We start from the raw sequence: 18,846 nt of genomic DNA on the forward strand, positions 1-18,846 counted from the left end.
GCGTTGATAATTCGTTGTGAGTCCATAAACCATAATTACAGGGACAATATGAGCAGTTCAAGCTCAAAGCAAATACCATCATGATCCCTGGCCTCCTGCAGTAGCTCCAAGCATCTTCACAGTAGCTCCAGACCAGGAATCACGGTCTCTAGTTAAATGGGATAAATCTGGGAATTTTGGAAACGTTCTGTCTTTCATGTTAGTTTTGCACGCACTTTGTGCTCTTTTCCCAATTGCACACCCTTACATAGATACAATTAGATGTTCAAAAACAGGATGAGAGAGGCACGGGACTTTCGTGGTGTTAACATTCTCCCCTTAGTCTTTTGATCTGACATCTGACAGCTGTCATTGATTAGACTATTTGATGACAATTAAAGGAGGAAGTGGGTGGGGAGAAACAGTTCATAAATAATAATAATACAGGTGAAATCGGAAGTTTACATACACTTAGGTTGGAGTCATTGAAACTTGTTTTTCAGCCACTCCACACATTTCTTGTTAACAAACTATAGTTTTGGCAAGTCGGTTAGGACATCTACTTTGTGCAATCTTTCCAACAATTGTTTACAGACAGATTATTTAACATATAATTCACAATTCCAGTGGATCAGAAGTTTACACTAAGTTGACTGTGCCTTTAAACAGCTTGGAAAATTCCAGAAAATGATGTCATGGCTTTAGAAACTTCTGATAGGCTAATTGACATAATTTGAGTCAATTGGAGGTATACCTGTGGATGTATTTCAAGGCCAACCTTCAAACTCAGTGCATCTTTGCTTGACATCACAGGAAAATCAAAAGAAGCCAAGACCTCAGAAAAAAAAATGTAGACCTCCACAAGTCTGGTTCACCCTTGGGAGCAATTTCCAAACGCCTGAAGGTACCACGTTCATCTGTAAAAACAATAGTACGCAAGTATAAACACCATGGGACCACGCAGCCATCATACCGCTCAGGAAGGAGAAGCGTTCTGTCTCCTAGATATTTATTAACTTACTTTGGTGTGAAAAGTGCAAAACAACAGCAAATGACCTTGTGAAGATGCTGGAGCAAGGAAGCAAGGAAGAAAGGAAGGAAGAAGCCAGCAAGGAAGAAGCCACTGCTCCTAAACCGCCATAAAAAAGCAGCCAGACTATGGTTTGCAACTGGACATGGGGACAAAGATCATACTTTTTGGAGAAATGTCCTCTGGTCTGATGAAACAAAAATATGTTCGAAGGAAAAAGGGGGAGGCTTGCAAGCCGGAGAACACGCCATCATGATGTTTGGGTGCTTTTCTGCAGGAGGGACTGGTGCACTTCACAAAATAGATGGCATAATGACGAAGGGAAATTATGTGGATATATTGAAGCAACATCTAAAGACATCAATCAGGAAGTTAAAGCTTGGTCGCAAATGGGTCTTCCAAGTGAACAATGACCCCAAGCATAATTCCAAAGTTGTGGCAAAATGTCTTAAGGACAACAAAGTTAAAGTACTGGAGTGGCCATCACAAAGCTCTGACCTCAATCCTGTAGAAAATGTGTGGGCAGAACTGAAAAATCATGTGCAAGCAAGGAGGCCTACAAACCTGACTCAGTTACACCAGCTCTGTCAGGAGGAACGGGCCAAAATTCACCCAACTTATTGTGGGAAGCTTGTGGAAGGCTACCCGAAACGTTTGAGCCAAGTTAAACAGTTTAAAGGCAATGCTACCAAATTCTAACTGAGTGTATGTAAACTTCTGACCCACTGGGAATGTGATGAAAGAAATAAAAGCTGAAATAAATAACTACTATTATTCTGACATTTCATATTCTTAAAATAAAGTTGTGATCCTAACTGACCTAAGACAGGGAATTTTTACTGGAATTAAATGTCAGGAATTGTGAAAAACATAGTTTAAATGTATTTGGCTATGTATGCAGACTTCTGACTTCAAATGTATTTCCATCAATTAATAGGCTAAAAAGCGTTTTTCACAATGCGATTTTTTCTTCTCCCGGACAATTGGCCGGTGCCAACTTTATTAAATCGTCTTTTCTATTATAATTCTTTTTTTTTTATTGGCCAAAAGCCGGCTTTTTTTTAGTTTTTTAAGTTTAAATGTCAAGAATTGTGAAAATCTGAGTTTAAATGTATTTGGCTAAGGTGTATGTTAACTTCTGACTTGAACTGTATGTTTTATTGTCAAATACGCCAAATGGATGCAGTGAAATGTGGTCTTTTACAGGGTCAGCCATAATAGTACGGCGCCCATGGAGCATATTAAGGTTAAGTGCCTTTGCTCAAGGGCACATCGGCAGATTTTTCACCTTGTCTGCTCTGGTATTCAAACACACACACTTCTTACCCCACATACCCTGCAACAGATGTTGTTAAATAGTGCTTGATGTTGGATATTACAATGTGAGCTCTACAGGCTATTACATTTTTTTCACGTTACTTACTATCTGAAACAAGTGATTCTTGCTTGTTCAGTATCCATGTGACCCAAGGTCTCCTGCCATTTGGGAAATTTGCATGTAATCCCATACCAGTGTAGCGATCTCCCTTCCATTTTCCTGTGGTTTCCAGTTTGTTTGGGAACTCTAATCATTAGTGCAACGGTTGCCACATGGAATATGTGGTGGGCCTGTAATGGTTGCCTTTTGTCATTACCTACCTCAGTCAGCCTGATAAGAATTGTTCCTCAGCGCGACCTGAAAAACACACTGGGTCTCTGTGCTGTGGGTTTTCATCCTTTTACCATAACCTGTCACCTTAGAATATATCTACTTTAACTGTAGTTGAGACACCAAGCATTCTGATTGTTCTTTCAGTGGTATTGTATTAACAGGATCTCATTTATTGGGTCACATTCTCAGTCATATGTGTATTTGTCAGATTTGTCAACCAGTTTAAGTTGCAAAGTTTATTGATGAACATGAGAACATTTGGATACCGAGGAGGAAATAGCAAATCTATGTTATTTACTTCACAGACAAAAGGTGTAAAGAATGCAATGAAATGTTCACCTTCTTTCCACCTCCAGTTAAATATTACACAAAATAAATACTTTACTTCAACACAGTCAAAAGTCAGTGGTTAAATATCATACATTAGTGTTTCCTTTCACTGTATTCACTTTTGATATGGTTCCAAGATCTCATGACCACGAGGATCTTTCTCAATTAATTATATACATTTTTCCTGCATTTACCGATCTGTTAGGCCTTCTTCTTCATTTAAGAATGTTCAGATCATGGAAATGAGAATGAGGACCATGAACAACAGTTCAATCGTTTTTTTGTATCCACAGAGCCAGTGCTTCCTCACTTCATCCACGCGGTGTGTGAAACAGCGTCCTACTTTGTTCCCACATGTCACGCCCTCCTTCAGTCCACATCTTTCCAATGTTTTGGCACAGAATATGATTCAAATTTCACCCTGTGCCACAGAAAGCACTGCACATCCTCAAACCAATAAACCATCTCAACGAAAGTCAAAAGCAGGGAGTATATGCACAGTTAATTACCTTCATTAGAGAAAATATGTATTTTAGAAATGGTATAGTTCAGATGCTCTCTGTCTAGATTAGAGTACATTTTTTAAAATCTTTATCTGAAAGATTGTTCAGTGCTGAATAGCTCTCCCACAGGGTATGTTTAGTCCAGTGAAATGCTCTTCTTCATCACACCATGATGGGGAGGAAGTGGGTGGCCATTTTCCTCCTCCTTGTTTTCTTCCCTCTCAGTGGCCTCCCGTGGACACTCAGCCCCACAAACATCTGTCTCTTCTTGTTCCTCCACTCGGCTGAGGCATAGGTGTTATAGCCGTTCTCCTCAATACGCTCCTTCAGTGTGCAGTCAATGCCAAACTCTCTCTGGAAGAACAAAGGACATTACTGGGATACATTCTCATATGTATTTGGATACTGACTCAATACATTTCATACGGAGTCAACTATTTTCATTTGTGAAGTGCATACACTAGCAAAGGATGTGAGAATACTATATTTATAGTTAATGTACTGTTCATACAAGAGTCAAAATAGATATAAAATATATCAATGTTGAAATATTTCCAGGTATTTATTCAACCTTTCTACAGTGCATGCAGACCCCTTGACTTTTTTCACATTTTGTTACATTACAGCCTTCTTCTTAAATTGTTTTTTTTTAAATCCCACTCATCAATCTAACTGAAATCAATCAAAATCAAATCACATTTACTTATGTAAATATCACATTTACATAAGTATTCAGACTATTTACTCGTACTTTGTTGAAGCACCTTTGGCAGTGATTACAGCCTTGAGTCTTCTAGGGTATGACGCTACGAGCTTGGCACACCTGTATTTGGGGAGTTTCTCCCATTCTTCTCTGCAGATCCTCGCAAGCTCTGTCAGGTTGGATGGGAAACGTCGATGCACATTTCTGTCTGGCCACTGTCCCATAAAGACCTGATTGGTGGAGTGCTGCAGAGATGGTTGTCCTTCTGAAAGGTTCCTCCATCACCACAGAGGAACTCTGGAGCTCTGTCAGAGTGACCATCGGGTTCTTGGCCACCTCCCTGACCCGGGCCCTTCTCTCCCGATTGCTGAGTTGGGCCGGGCGGCCAGCTCTAGGAAGAGTGTTGGTGGTTCCAAACGTCTTCCATTTAAGAATGATTCAGGCCACTATGTTCTTGGGGACCTTCAGTGCTGCAGAAAAGTTTTGGTTCCCTTCCCCAGATCTTTGCATCGACACAATCCTGTCTCTGAGCTCTACGGAGAATTCCTTTGACCTCATGGCTTGTTTTTTGCTCTGACATGCACGGTGAACTGAGGGACCTTACATAGACAATCGTGTGCCTTTCCAAATCATGTCTAATCAATAGAATTTACCACAGGTGGACTCAAACCAAGTTGTAGAAACATCTCAAGGATGATCAATGGAAATAGGATGCACCTGAGGATGCACCTGAGCTCAATTTCAAGTCTCATAGCAAAGGGTCTGAAGACTTTTTATTTTTAATACATTTTCAACCATTTCTAAAAACCTTTTTTTGCTTTGTGTAGATTGATGAGGGGAAAAAGTCATTTTAGAATAAGGCTGTAACGTAATAAAATGTGTAAAAAGTCAAGGGGTCTCAATACTTTTCGAATGCTCTGTACACTGTATTTATTTATCTGCAATTTGCAGGATTAAATCTCTTGACATGCACCATCGCATTCAAGTGTCCAAATGTAAAAACAAACAAACAAACAATACTTAGTGACAAGAATAATATGGCAACTACTGTCTAACAACAACCCAATTCAACTTAGTCAAGATGTACCATGTACTGGTACCATGTACTAGAGGGGTACATTCAATAGAAATAGTTAGTTATGTAAATCGGTTACAGTGATAGATGTGATGTATTCTAATGTCTGTGTCACTTAGCACTATAGTCATTACTTGCTGACCTCCAATTTCCTCTTTGAATCATATGCACCTGGTTTGGATGGTGTGCTCTTTGAACTTCTGATGGTTTCCACTGCACCATTAGTTAAAAGTGAACCCAGCTCCAAAGATAAGAACTCTTGTGATAAAGTTGAAGGAATCTAAGTGTATGTCTTTGAGGCTGGTTAAATGACCTCTGACTCGGATACTGACCGCTCCGTACAGCTCACCCTTCCTGCTGATAGCCAGGTAATAGTTACTGCCCAGGCCTTTGATAGCCACCACTCCCACATCCACTGACGTGATCTCCAGAATACCTGAGAACACACAAAATGACATGTATAATCATTTAGAAACAAGTGATAAACCTTTTATAAATCATTTATATTCATCATAGGGGAGGATTTAGGGGAAATGTGTAACCGTTCAGGCAGGGAATTTTAAGGCAGACCGCAGACATAACGTTGGCCCAGATCAGAACACAGAGGCAGAGTACATAGAAGCTATTTTTTCTGGATCTGCTGTAGTCATATAGATAAGAGCTTGTCGAACTATCAGGAGTGTCTGCCTGTCCCTCCTTACATGAAATATTAGTTTGTATTTGTGTTGTTTATTAGGTTTAACCAAATGGGAAAAGTAAGTTAAATGTGTTGAAAAGAAGTATTGCAACTTAAAATATAGGTTTGTTAATAATCAAATATAACAGTTGGCATTGAATCATGTATTTGATCTCATCAAATATATATACTTTTTTTTAAATTGAGAAAACCTAACTGATTTACTTGTAACCAGCTGAAGTAAAAAATAATGACGTTGATCCGAAGAGTAATTGTGTTTATAGTGTAGAGCCTTTCTCAAGACAAAATAATCTAGATGTGTTTTAGAAAGCCTCTAGCTGAAATCCTGTGGGTTCATAGCCAACTGTCATGCTGTCAGTCATATTTCTGTTACTCTAATACTCTAGTTCATAGCCAACTGTCATGCTGTCAGTCATATTTCTGTTACTCTAATACTCTAGTTCATAGCCAACTGTCATGCTGTCAGTCATATTTCTGTTACTCTAATACTCTAGTTCATAGCCAACTGTCATGCTGTCAGTCATATTTCTGTTACTCTAATACTCTAGTTCATAGCCAACTGTCATGTTGTCAGTCATATTTATGTCCCTCTAATACTTTAGTTGATTTTCAGAGAAAAGCCTGAAGAATCTCTTAAAACTGTAGGGTAGAGTTTTCATCCATCCATCCAGCCATCCTTCATATCACCCATATAAGCGTGCTTCATCTATGTAGGGCCACAGTCTACACAGAAGAACAGACTTCAGTTTAATAACTAATTTGGCATGAGGATTATAATGAGAGCAGGTTGGATTTATTTGTGAATAGTTTGGCTCATTTGGAATATAAGCCACCAATTCCCAGTGTAAATATACGTACACACTCTCACACGCACACATGCACGTACACACACATGTATCTAATCTGGCGCTGGTGTGTGTTAATGGCCCCTCTCTGGTTCCTATGGTACATTTGACTTCCTGACACCCTCCTTCACTTCCTCTCCACACTTCCCACGTGGTGTTGTTATCCTATCCTGACACACACACACACACACACACACACACACACACACACACACACACACACACACACACACACACACACACACACACACACGCGCTGCAGGGAGTTGTTGTGACGATGGCCTTTGATCAGACTGCCACAGCAGTTCCCCTCCTTCGTCCCTGATGAGTATGTGAAGCCGCCTGTGTCACTGTCAAGCTCCCTTGCTTGTGGTCAGACCGTCCAAAGGTGCCGTGTGAACTTGAAGGGGCAGGTGTCCTAGAAAAAGTGCCCTTCGAAATATACTGTGACCTACATCCCTGTCTCCACATCAGTGAGGTAGCCTCTGCATTAGTTTCCAGTTCAAACAGGTTCACACCGGTAGGTGAAGTGGTGGTAGAGACCATGACACAACGGCCATTGAAGATCTGAGAGTTGCTTCTGTAAGGGATTAGGTGTCAGGTATCGAGTGAGGATGTAAGACTATCTAAGGCTGTTTCTGGGCCCTCTGTAAACATGCCGGGATGAAAGGAGAGAGAACAGAGGAGGACAGATGAGCCATGACAGAGAGACAGGGAGGGGAGGATTAGAAAGACCTTAATGACCACTGATCAAACACACACACCGGAGGCTGGGGCGAGATGGCTTATATGGGCGGCAGGTAGCCTAGTGGTCAGAGCGTTGGGCCAGTAACTGAAAGGTTGCTAGATTGAATCCCTGAGCTGACAAGGTAAAAATATGTTGTTCTGCCTCTGAATAAGGCAGTTAACCCACTATTCCCTGGGAGGCCGTCATTTTAAATAAGAACTTGTCCTTAACTGACTTGCCTAGTTAAATAAAGGTTAAATAAAAAATACAAATACAATTTAAAAAATCAAGAGACACACACACATAGGTGTGCATATTGTTGCGAGCTAGCATTGTGCACACATATACAAAGTCTCTACAGCATTTCTCTATAGAGAAAAGCCACCCGTATCCACTCAGTCTTTGATGATTAATGTTCAGCACTACTGTCTACTTGCTCACTCAGGAATGATATCTACAACGGAAAAAAACTAACCGAAGCCATTAGGACAAATGTGTTTTTTGTTCAACATATTACGTCTCACAACACTCAACACCAAATGTATGTGACACTATGTGTGTTATGTAGTGGTGATTCTGATACACCACACATTAAATCATGGCCGTGGGTCAACCACACATTTCCAACTGTTTATTTAGTGGAAAATGAGTTGCATGCTGGACACTTTCTCCTAATGTGTGGCTCATTTGATACGCTCTGTTTTGTAGTTACTGCAGTAAATGGTGTGTTAGGGTGGAGTAGGTGCAGACAATGCCAATGTGAATTGAAGGTGGATTTTCCACAGTGGGTTGCCAGTTAAAGGTAGATTTTTCACAGTGGGTTGCCAGTTAAAAGTGAATTTTCCACAGTGGGTTGCCAGTTAAAGATAGATTTTCCACAGTTTGTTGCCAGTTAAAAGCGAATTTTCCACAGTGGGTTGCCAGGTAAAGGTAGATTTTGCCGTTTTACATGGCTATTTAGGGTAACTGGAAGTTACCTCTTCTAAAAAATGGGACAGAGCTTACAGTACAGATACACTGTAGCCAACTTGATTTAAGAATAAGGAAAACATTTACTATTCCAACTGTATCGTCATGTTGAAATATGGGAATGACGGAAACAAATCATCTGTAATGTAGATGAGGACCACATTGAACGTAATTAGTTTGTTCATACCCTGCCCCTCTTCACGTCCATAAACATCTTCACATCTCTTATCTCAGTGTCCCTTAGAGTACTGGCTGTGGTTTCCCTTCTGAGGTACACACACACACACATACGCACACACACACACACACACACACACACACACACGAATGAGGAACATGCCAGTCCCAGTCAGGAGGCACCTCAGCACACATGACTTCCCACAGAGAGAAAGACACAAACACATTTGGTGGCCTCCTATATTTCCCTCCTGCGCTCTTGGCAGGCTGAGCTCACACTCACACCATCCCAGCTTGGGGTAATTAGACTAATTCGTCCGCCGCCACACATCTGTTAGAGCCTCAGAACTGTTAGAGCCTCAGAACTGTTAGAGCCTCAGAACTGTTAGAGCCTCAGATCTGTTAGAGCCTCAGATCTGTTAGAGCCTCGGATCTGTTAGAGCCTCGGAACTGTTAGAGCCTCGGAACTGTTAGAGCCTCGGAACTGTTAGAGCCTCAGATCTGTTAGAGCCTCAGAACTGTTAGAGCCTCAGAACTGTTAGAGCCTCAGAACTGTTAGAGCCTCAGAACTGTTAGAGCCTCAGATCTGTTTGAGCCTCAGAACTGTTAGAGCCTCAGATCTGTTAGAGCCTCAGAACTGTTAGCCTCAGAACTGTTAGAGCCTCAGAACTGTTAGAGCCTCAGATCTGTTAGAGCCTCAGAACTGTTAGAGCCTCAGAACTGTTAGAGCCTCAGAACTGTTAGAGCCTCAGAACTGTTAGAGCCTCAGAACTGTTAGAGCCTCAGAACTGTTAGAGCCTCAGAACTGTTAGAGCCTCAGAACTGTTAGAGCCTCAGAACTGTTAGAGTATCAGAACTGTTAGAGCCTCAGAACTGGTCGAGTCCACCATTACTGTTCTCAGTAAATGTGTATTAGAAATATTTTTGGCTTTTCAAATGTGATGAGATTCAACAATATAGCAAACCAGGTTATCGATAAACACAGTTTTGTCTAGTTGTTTTTTTAAGCTGATGCCGTTTAAATGTGTAGCTTTAGTTAAATGCGCTTATTTTCGCAAAGCTCCATATTGCCCAGGAATCACTTCCAGCCCTCTCTCTCTGTAAGCTCCCAGCAGAATCCCAGCACGAGAGCGACATGTGGGAAAGTTTTTCACAGGCATCCCCATAAATCTGTGGGAGGTTGGATACATGCTCTTAAACAGCCCCCAAAACCACCACCTCTACATCTGTTGAGATCTTTGCTAGCAAGATTGGTAGTTCAAGCACAATACCAGTTGTTCCCCCTCACTCGTTACTATGCTGTAACCAGGTTTCAAAGCTCGGGTCTCTGCCTTGGACAAAAACAAACTGAACCTAAACCATATCTCCAAAAAGGAGGAGTAATAAGAATGACTAGTGAAAGACTGAAGCTGTTTTTAATCAAAACTGCTAACTTGGTCTCCAGATATGCTTCAGCGCAAAAAATCAGTGCATGATTTTACATTATCTATGAAAAGATTGCCACATGCTTGCTGATAGCAAGAACAAACAAACATATATTTTTAGGAAATGTCCTTTTCTAGTTTTATTCATACAGTATATCCATTATTATGTTATTATTTTCTATCAACCCAGCGTTTTTAACTTGGCATTGCCACAGAATCAATGCCATAAACCTGATGCTGTGTCATTTTCAGGGGCTACAAAAGACATCATCCCAGGGATGATGTCTAGGCCCTGGGCCAGAGCAGAGACTGGAGCTGCTCTCCTGTAGTATCTCTTGCCCTGTGAACCTGATAGTGTGCCAGATAATCCACACTGTCCCCAGTCCCCCCCAGGAAATGACTTTGTGGCAGCACCATTGATACTGAACACTAGCAGCTTTGATGTGACCACAATGATGTTCAACCATGTCATTCATGAATTAGTACCCCTCCCCTGCTACTGCAGTCAAACCTAACCCAAAGATAAACTTGGTCACCTTATGCAAAAGCTTAGTATTATATACAGCAGTATATTACTATTACAGTGGGGAGAACAAGTATTTGATACACTGCCGATTTTGCAGGTTTTCCTACTTACAAAGCATGTAGAGGTCTGTAATTTTTTTTAATCATAGGTACACTTCAACTGTGAGAGCAGGAATCTAAAACAACAATCCAGAAAATCACATTGTATGATTTTTAAGTAATTCATTTGCATTTTATTGCATGACATAAGTATTTGATCACCTACAAACCAGTAAGAATTCCAGCTCTCACAGACCTGTTAGATTTTCTTTAAGAAGCCCTCCTGTTCCCCACTCCTTACCTGTATTAACTGCACCTGTTTGAACTCGTTACCTGTATAAAAGACACCTGTCCACACACTCAATCAAACAGACTCCAACCTCTCCACAATGGCCAAGACCAGAGAGCTGTGTAAGGACATCAGGGATAATATAGTAGACCTGCACAAGGCTGGGATGGGCTACAGGACAATAGGCAAGCAGCTTGGTGGGAAGGCAACAACTGTTGGTGCAATTATTTGAAAATGGAAGAAGTTCAAGATGACGGTCAATCACCCTCGGTCTGGGGCTACAGTCAAGATCTCACCTCGTGGGGCATCAATGATCATGAGGAAGGTGAGGTATCAGCCCAGAACTACACGGCAGGACCTGGTCAATGACCTGAAGGGAGCTGGGACCACAGTCTCAAAGAAAACCATTAGTAACACACTACGCCGTCATGAATTAAAATCCTGCAGCGTACACAAGGTCCCCCTGCTCAAGCCAGCGCATGTACAGGCCTGTCTGAAGTTTGCCAATAACCATCTGGATGACCCAGAGGAGGAATGGGAGAAGGTCATGTGGTCTGATGAGACAAAAATAGAGCTTTTTGGTCTAAACTCCACTCGCTGTGTTTGGAGGAAGAAGGATGAGTACAACCCCAAGAACACCATCCCAACCGTGAGGCATGGAGGTGGAAACATCATTCTTTGGGGATGCTTTTCTGCAAAGGGGACATGACGACTGCACCGTATTGAGGGGAGGATGGATGGGGCCATGTATCGCGAGATCTTGGCCAACAACCTCCTTCCCTCAGTAAGAGCATTGAAGATGGGTCGTGGCTGGGTCTTCCAGCATGACAACGACCCGAAACACACAGCCAGGGCAACTAAGGAGTGGCTCCGTAAGAAGCATCTTAAAGTCCTGGAGTGGCCTAGCCAGTCTCCAGACCTGAACCCAATAGAAAATCTTTGGAGGGAGCTGAAAGTCCGTATTGCCCAGTGACACCCCCGAAACCTGAAGGATCTGGAGAAGGTCTGTATGGAGGAGTGGGCCAAAATCCCTGCTGCAGTGTGTGCAAACCTGGTCAAGAACTACAGGAAACGTATGATCTCTGTAATTGCAAACAAAGGTTTGTGTACCAAATATTAAGTTCTGCTTTTCTGATGTATCAAATACTTATGTCATGCAATAAAATGCAAATTAATTACTTAAAAATAATACAATGTGATTTTCTGGATTTTTGTTTTAGATTCCGTCTCTCACAGTTGAAGTGTACCTACAGATAAAAATGACATGCTTTGTAAGTAGGAACACTGCCAATTTTGCAGGTTTATCAAATACTTGTTCTCCCCACTGTATGTGCTAGTATAACTGTAGAATTATTGCCTGTAGTATAAAGAATTGTGAGGAGTAATGATGAGAGACAATAGAAGGGTTCAATAAGTTAACACCTACTAGCTTCAAGTTGAACCCTCCGATCATTTTAGAACAACAGTCGGTCTAGCAATGTCTTCTATGTCACAAACACCCAACAGAGGCATTTTGAAATTCATTGCATTTTTTTGCCTCAGTGTCAAATAAAGACAGTGTAAAATCTATAAAGACATGTATATAAGTGTAAAATCTATAAAGACATGTATATAAGTGTAGGTCTATAAAGACATGTATATAAGTGTAGGTCTATAAAGACATGTATATAAGTGTAGGTCTATAAAGACATGTATATAAGTATAGGGTCTATAAAGACATGTATATAAGTGTAGGTCTATAAAGAAATTTACAGTTGAAGTCGTAAGTTTACATACACCTTAGCCAAATACATTCAAACTAAATTTTTTACAATTCCTGACATTTAATCCTAGTAAAAATTCCCTGTTTTAGGTCAGTTAGGATCACAACTTTTATTTTAAGAATATGAAATGTCAGAATAATAGTAGTGAGAATGATTTATTTCAGCTTTTATTTCTTTCATCACACTCCCAGTTGGTCAGAAGTTTGGTAGCATTGCCTTAATTGTTTAACTTGGGTCAAACGTTTTGGGTAGCCTTCCACAAGCTTCCCACAATAAGTTGAGTAAATTTTGGTCCATTCCTCCAGACAGAGCGGGTGTAACTGAGTCATTTGTAGGCCTCTGTCACGTTCGTTTGTATAAACAGACCAAGGTGCAGCGTATATTGAGTTCCACATAATATTTAATAGTGAAACTTAGCAAAACAAACAATAAACAAATGAAATAACAACCGTGACAAGAGGTGCTACTTCCTCAAAACAATATCCCATAACAAAGGTGGAGAAATGCTACTTAAATATGATCCCCAATTAGAGACAACGATAGCCAGCTGCCTCTAATTGGGAATCATACCAAAACACCAACATAGAAAAAAAAACTAGAACTCCACATAGAAAATATAAACTAGACTAAATCCCAAGTCACACCCTGACCTACTCTACCATAGAAAATAAAGGCTTCCTATGGTCAGGACAGCCTCCTTGCTCACACAGGCTTTTTCAGTTCTTCCCACCAATCTTCTATAGGATTGAGGTCAGGGCTTTGTGATAGCCACTCCAATACCTTGACTTTGTTGTCCTTAAGCCATTTTGCCACAACTTTGGAAGTATGCTTGGGGTCATTGTTGATTTGGAAGACCCATTTGCAACCAAGCTTTAACTCCCTGACTGATTGATGTCTTAAGATGTTTCTTCAATATATCCACATAATTTCGCTTCCTCATGATGCCATTTATTTTGTGAAGTGCACCAGTCCCTCCTGCAGCAAAGCCATGTGCAGTTGTAAACCGTAGTCTGGCTTTTTTTATGGCGGTTTTGGAGCGGTGGCTTCTTCCTTGCTGAGCGGCCTTTCAGGTTATGTCGATATAGGACTCGTTTTACTGTGGATATAGATACAAGGTCCTTTGCTGTTGTTATGGGATTGATTTGTACTTTTCACACCAAAGTACGTTCATCTCTAGGAGACAGAACGCATCTCCTTCATGAGCGGTATGATGGCTGTGTGGTCCAATGGTGTTTATACTTCGGTACTGTTGTTTGTACAGATGAACGTGGTACCTTCAGGCCTTTGGAAATTGCTCCCAATGACGAACCAGACTTGTGGAGGTCAACAATTGTTTTTCCTGAGGTCTTGGCTGATTTCTTTTGATTTTCCCATGATGTCAAGCAAAGAGGCACTGAATTTGAAGGTAGGCCTTGAAATACATTCACAGGTACACCGCCAATTGACTCAAATTATGTCAATTAGCCAATCAGAAGCTTCTAAAGCCATGACTTAATTTTCTGGAATTTTCCAAGCTGTTTAAAGGCACAGTCAACTTAATGTATGTAAACTTCTGAGCCACTGGAATTGTGATACAGTGAATTGTAAGTTAAATAATCTGTCTGTAAACAATTGTTGGGAAAATTACTTGTCATGCACAAAGTAGATGTCCTAACCGACTTGCCAAAAATATAGTTTGTTAACAAGAAATGTGTGGAGTGGTTGAAAAACAAGTTTTAATGACTCCAACCTAAGTGTATGAAAATTTCCGACTTAAAATGTATATAGAAATGAAGGGTCTATAAAGACATGTATATACAAGTGTAGGGTCTATAAATACATTTATATACAAGTGTCGGTCTCTAAAGACATGTATATACAAGTGTAGGGTCTATAAATACATTTATATACAAGTGTCGGTCTCTAAAGACATGTATATAGAAGTGTAGGGTCTATAAATACATTTATATACAAGTGTCAGTCTCTAAAGACATTTATATACAAGTGTCGGTCTCTAAAGACATGCATATACAAGTGTCGGTCTCTAAAGACATTTATATACAAGTGTCGGTCTCTAAAGACATGTATATACAAGTGTCGGTCTCTAAAGACATTTATATACAAGTGTCGGTCACTAAAGACATTTATATACAAGTGTCGGTCTCTAAAGACATGTATATAGAAGTGTAGGGTCTATAAATACATTTATATACAAGTGTCGGTCTCTAAAGACATGTATATAGAAGTGTCGGTCTCTAAAGACATGTATATGCAAGTGTCGGTCTCTAAAGACATGTATATAGAAGTGTCGGTCTCTAAAGACATGTATATAGAAGTGTCGGTCTCTAAAGACATGTATATAGAAGTGTCGGTCTCTAAAGACATGTATATAGAAGTGTAGGTCTCTAAAGACATGTATATAGAAGTGTCGGTCTCTAAAGACATGTATATAGAAGTGTCGGTCTCTAAAGACATTTCTGTCTTATTCTTGTCAAAACAAACACCAATGGTGCCAATCCTTACTCTTTCCCATAAGCCTCTTTGATTCATTTTGTGGTTTAGAACGCCTAGGAGAAACGTTAAAGACTTCCATATACACGGGATGGGGGGTGGTGTGTGTAGGTGGGGGGGGGTTGTAGTTTAAGTGAACACATGTGTCTCTTGTGGTGGTTGCTTGGTTTGCTACATCCGAACACACACACACACACACACTTGAGCATGTGAGTGCCCGCACACAGATAGGCTCACACACGTATCTCACTGGAATAACTGTACTGTGAGAATAGGGCATGAGTACTAAACATATCCATTCATGTTTCTGTACCTCTGTAAATGAATCACATTTACATTATACTGTATTAATCATAAACCACACGGCATCAGCATTATGTACAACATGTGTGGACTTAAACGAAGCGGACTGGTTGCGTGTGGGAGCATGTTAGTGATTGACGTATCCTCTCCTATCCCCTGTCCTGCTCCTGTCTAGCTGTTATCAGTACTGTTGACCCTGGGCTGTGAATACGGACAGATAACAGGTTGGTAATCTACCCCTCCTGTTTTAATCATCTTAGAGCTACCATCATTGTACGGAATGTTACGACAGGACAGATATCACAGGGACGTCTGGTAGATACAGAAAGAAGCTTCTTGTCAGGAATGTGTCGCCTAGCTCTAAGAATGTCCATGTACTGCTGGGAGACAGATCTTGCCACAATTTAGATTGATGATCAATGCTAAAAAATTCTGCTGGAAACCTGTCTTTCCAAAAATAACAGTAAAGTTATTAAACACAAGTCAATCATTTGAAATTGTTTCCCTTTTTCTGTAATTTGTATGATATTCTGTAGTGAAGAGTGAGGAAAGCCCTGACAACTGAGCCCTTTATTTTCAATACACTATGGTGGAACATCTGTTTCCCCTGTTTTACTCTCCTACTAATTGAAAAACACACTCTTGTGGTTACTTACTGAGGGGGTCCTCTTTGCTCTTGGTCCCATTAACTCTGCCATTTGTATCGATCCGCAGGAAGAACTTCTGGAAGGAGAAGAGCTTCCTCCGCCGCACATCTCCCTGCAGGTGGTTGTAGCTGCGTACGTGCCTCCCCAGCGGAACCCTAATACCTTCCAAGGGACCTCCAGTTTCCCCAGTCTCTCCAACCCTGGATGCAGCCAGGGAACTGTTAACTGGCGCCCTAAAAGGGCTGCTGGGGCTGGGGGGCTGGAGACTGGGGAACTGGAGCCTGGGGCTGGTTGGCTGGAGCCTGCCTCTGTAGAGAGGTTGATGGCAGACAACCACAGGGAGGGAAAGGGCGAGCAGCAGTGCTAGCAGCAGAGACAGAGACAGGCTGGAAAAGAAGGACCTAGAGATAAACCTGGACCCAGAGCCAGACCTAAACCTGGACCCAGAGCCAGACCTAAACCTGGACCCAGAGCCAGACCTAAACCTGGACCCAGAGCCAGACCTAAACCTGGACCCAGAGCCAGACCTAAACTTGGACCCAGAGCCAGACCTAAACAAAGACCCAGAGGTGGCCCAGGCAGTGACAGCCGTACTCCCTCCAGCAGCCCATGTGGTCATGGTAGAATGGTGTGGGGAGGACTGGAAGCAACCTCACAGCCTGGGACATGCTGCTGGGGACAACGGGAGGCTGGGAGGTCAGGGAGGGGAGCCCTCCTGGAAAATGGGCCTCTCTGGTACCTAGTCTACCAGGTCTATATGCAAAAGAGATTTCCTCCTCAATTATACCTATCTGGGTTGAAAATCAATGTCTCCTTGCCTTTCTTTTGGTAGCTAGAGCAATTATTGTACTGAAAGTCAATGTATTCCAATGTTCTCTTTCACTTTTGTTCGTATACTGATGTCCTGGTAGATCAATTAAGACAAATACAAATCGATAAATAAAACAGCCTATTGTCCCACTCGTCTTATTGTTGCCAGTGTAATTGCCGTCAGTGTATTCCAATGACAAACCAGGCAGGCTTCATATGTTCCACTTTTGAAACTGTTCTTCTGTCCTTAGCTGTTCCTGGTGCTGAATTTAATTCCAATCCAGAAATCCTTAGATGGCTACTCCCACAATGAAAGGTCCACTGGCATAGGGACATTCTACTATAACACTTTCTCCAGGTTCATCCCTCTGTCCCCTAAGGCCCAAACATTCAACAGCTCACTGCTGCCAGATACCCTCCACACGTTTCCAGATTTCACTAAAAAGAGAGAGATGGTCAAACAAAATGTAGTGCTAAATCCTGGTTGGCCAGTGGGTGCCTGTGAGACATGTCCTCCTCTCTTTCTCTCTCCATGAATGAGTGTGGAGTGGACTCCTCTCCCTCTCAATTACAGTGGCTCCACCTTCACTGAGGTAACAGGCTGAGGAGGGGTGTGTGTGTTTGTGTGTGTGTGAATATGAGACTGTCAGCTGATCTGCCCCCTCTCTTTAACTCCCACCCTCTCCTTCTCTCATTCTCTCTCTCCACCACCCACCTCTCTCTTTCTCTCCCTTTCTCTTTACACCACCCTCCTCTCTCCTTGTCTTCCCCTCTCTCACCACCCACCTCTCTCTTTCTCTCTCCCTCCCCCTAAAGCGCCCCCTCCACCTCTCTCTCTCCCCCTCCACCTCTCTCTCACCCCCTTCTACAATCTCTCTATACCCTCCACCTCTCTTTCTCCACCTCTACCTCTCTCCTCTCCACCTCTCTCTCCCCCTCCACCTCTCTCTCTTTCCACTTCTCTCTATCCCCCCCATTCCCCCTCCACTCTATATCCCCCCCTTCCCCCTCCACTCTCTCTCCCCCTCCACCTCTCTCCATTCTTTCTCATTCTCTCTCTCCTTCCACCTCTCTCCCCCAACTCCACCTCTCTCTCTCTCTTTTTCATTCCCAAACCAATGCCTCCCAATACACTTACCCTGCTCTCATTTCCCATCAACCCTCTCACATATGGGAGTGAGTCGGGTGTGTGTACGCGTGCATGAGTGAGAATATGGGGCAGGGGTGGAGGTGTGAATGAAGACCAGGGTGGGATAGGATTTATCTGGGTTGATAGTACAGGCGTGGAGGTGTGCATGGAGACCAGGGTACGATAGGATTTATCTGGGTTGATAGTACAGGGGTGGAGTTGTGAATGGAGAGGATGTAGTGGGAGTGTTTTTTTTATAGCGCTGTGTGTGTGTGTGTGTGTGTGTGTGTGTGTGTGTGTGTGTGTGTGTGTGTGTGTGTGTGTGTGACGCCCTGACCTTAGAGAGCCTTGTTTATTCTCTATTTGGTTAGGTCAGGGTGTGACTCGGGTGGGCAAATCTATGTTTCTATTTCTTTGTTGGCTTAGTATGGTTCCCAATCAGAGGCAGCTGTCTATCGTTGTCTCTGATTGGGGATCATACTTAGGCAGCCTTTTTTCCCACCTTTAGATTGTGGGATCTTGTTTGCGTGTAGTTGCTTTCTGCACTGCATGTAGCGTTACGTTCGTTTTTGTATTTTGTTGTTTTTTGGTGTCATTTAAAATAAAATAAAATGTACTCCTACCACGCTGCACCTTGGTCCAACCCATCTTTAAACGATCGTGTGTGTGTGTGTGTGTGTGTGTGTAATTTGAAGTGCAACTACTTGGTACTGGTACCATCAAGATATGAGAAATCAGACC

At 42.0% G+C, this 18,846-nt stretch overlaps 1 protein-coding gene across 1 annotated transcript; it reads right to left on the reverse strand.

Annotated features, from left to right (window-relative positions):
• Positions 1 to 2,809: 2,809 nt before the first annotated feature.
• On the reverse strand, positions 2,810 to 17,514 carry LOC139389859 (fibroblast growth factor 10-like). Its single transcript, XM_071136848.1, has 3 exons — positions 16,176 to 17,514; positions 5,604 to 5,707; positions 2,810 to 3,847 (listed from the first exon to the last, which is right to left on the reverse strand). Exons 1-3 carry the CDS (start codon positions 16,783 to 16,785, stop codon positions 3,656 to 3,658), a joined length of 906 nt encoding a protein of 301 aa, XP_070992949.1. The 5' UTR covers positions 16,786 to 17,514; the 3' UTR covers positions 2,810 to 3,655.
• Between the last annotated feature and the right edge of the window lie 1,332 nt (positions 17,515 to 18,846).

The sequence above is a fragment of the Oncorhynchus clarkii genome, chromosome 30, assembly GCF_045791955.1.
Source record: "Oncorhynchus clarkii lewisi isolate Uvic-CL-2024 chromosome 30, UVic_Ocla_1.0, whole genome shotgun sequence".
NCBI lineage: Eukaryota > Metazoa > Chordata > Actinopteri > Salmoniformes > Salmonidae > Oncorhynchus > Oncorhynchus clarkii.

Coding starts and splice junctions, on each gene's coding strand:
- LOC139389859 (XM_071136848.1), bottom strand. CDS start 16,785: ATGACCACATGGGCTGCTGGAGGGAGTACGGCTGTCACTGCCTGGGCC. Junction 5,708..16,175: donor GAGCAAAGAGGACCCCCTCA/GTAAGTAACCAC, acceptor GTGTGTTCTCAG/GTATTCTGGAGATCACGTCA. Junction 3,848..5,603: donor AGGGTGAGCTGTACGGAGCG/GTCAGTATCCGA, acceptor TTGTTCTTCCAG/AGAGAGTTTGGCATTGACTG.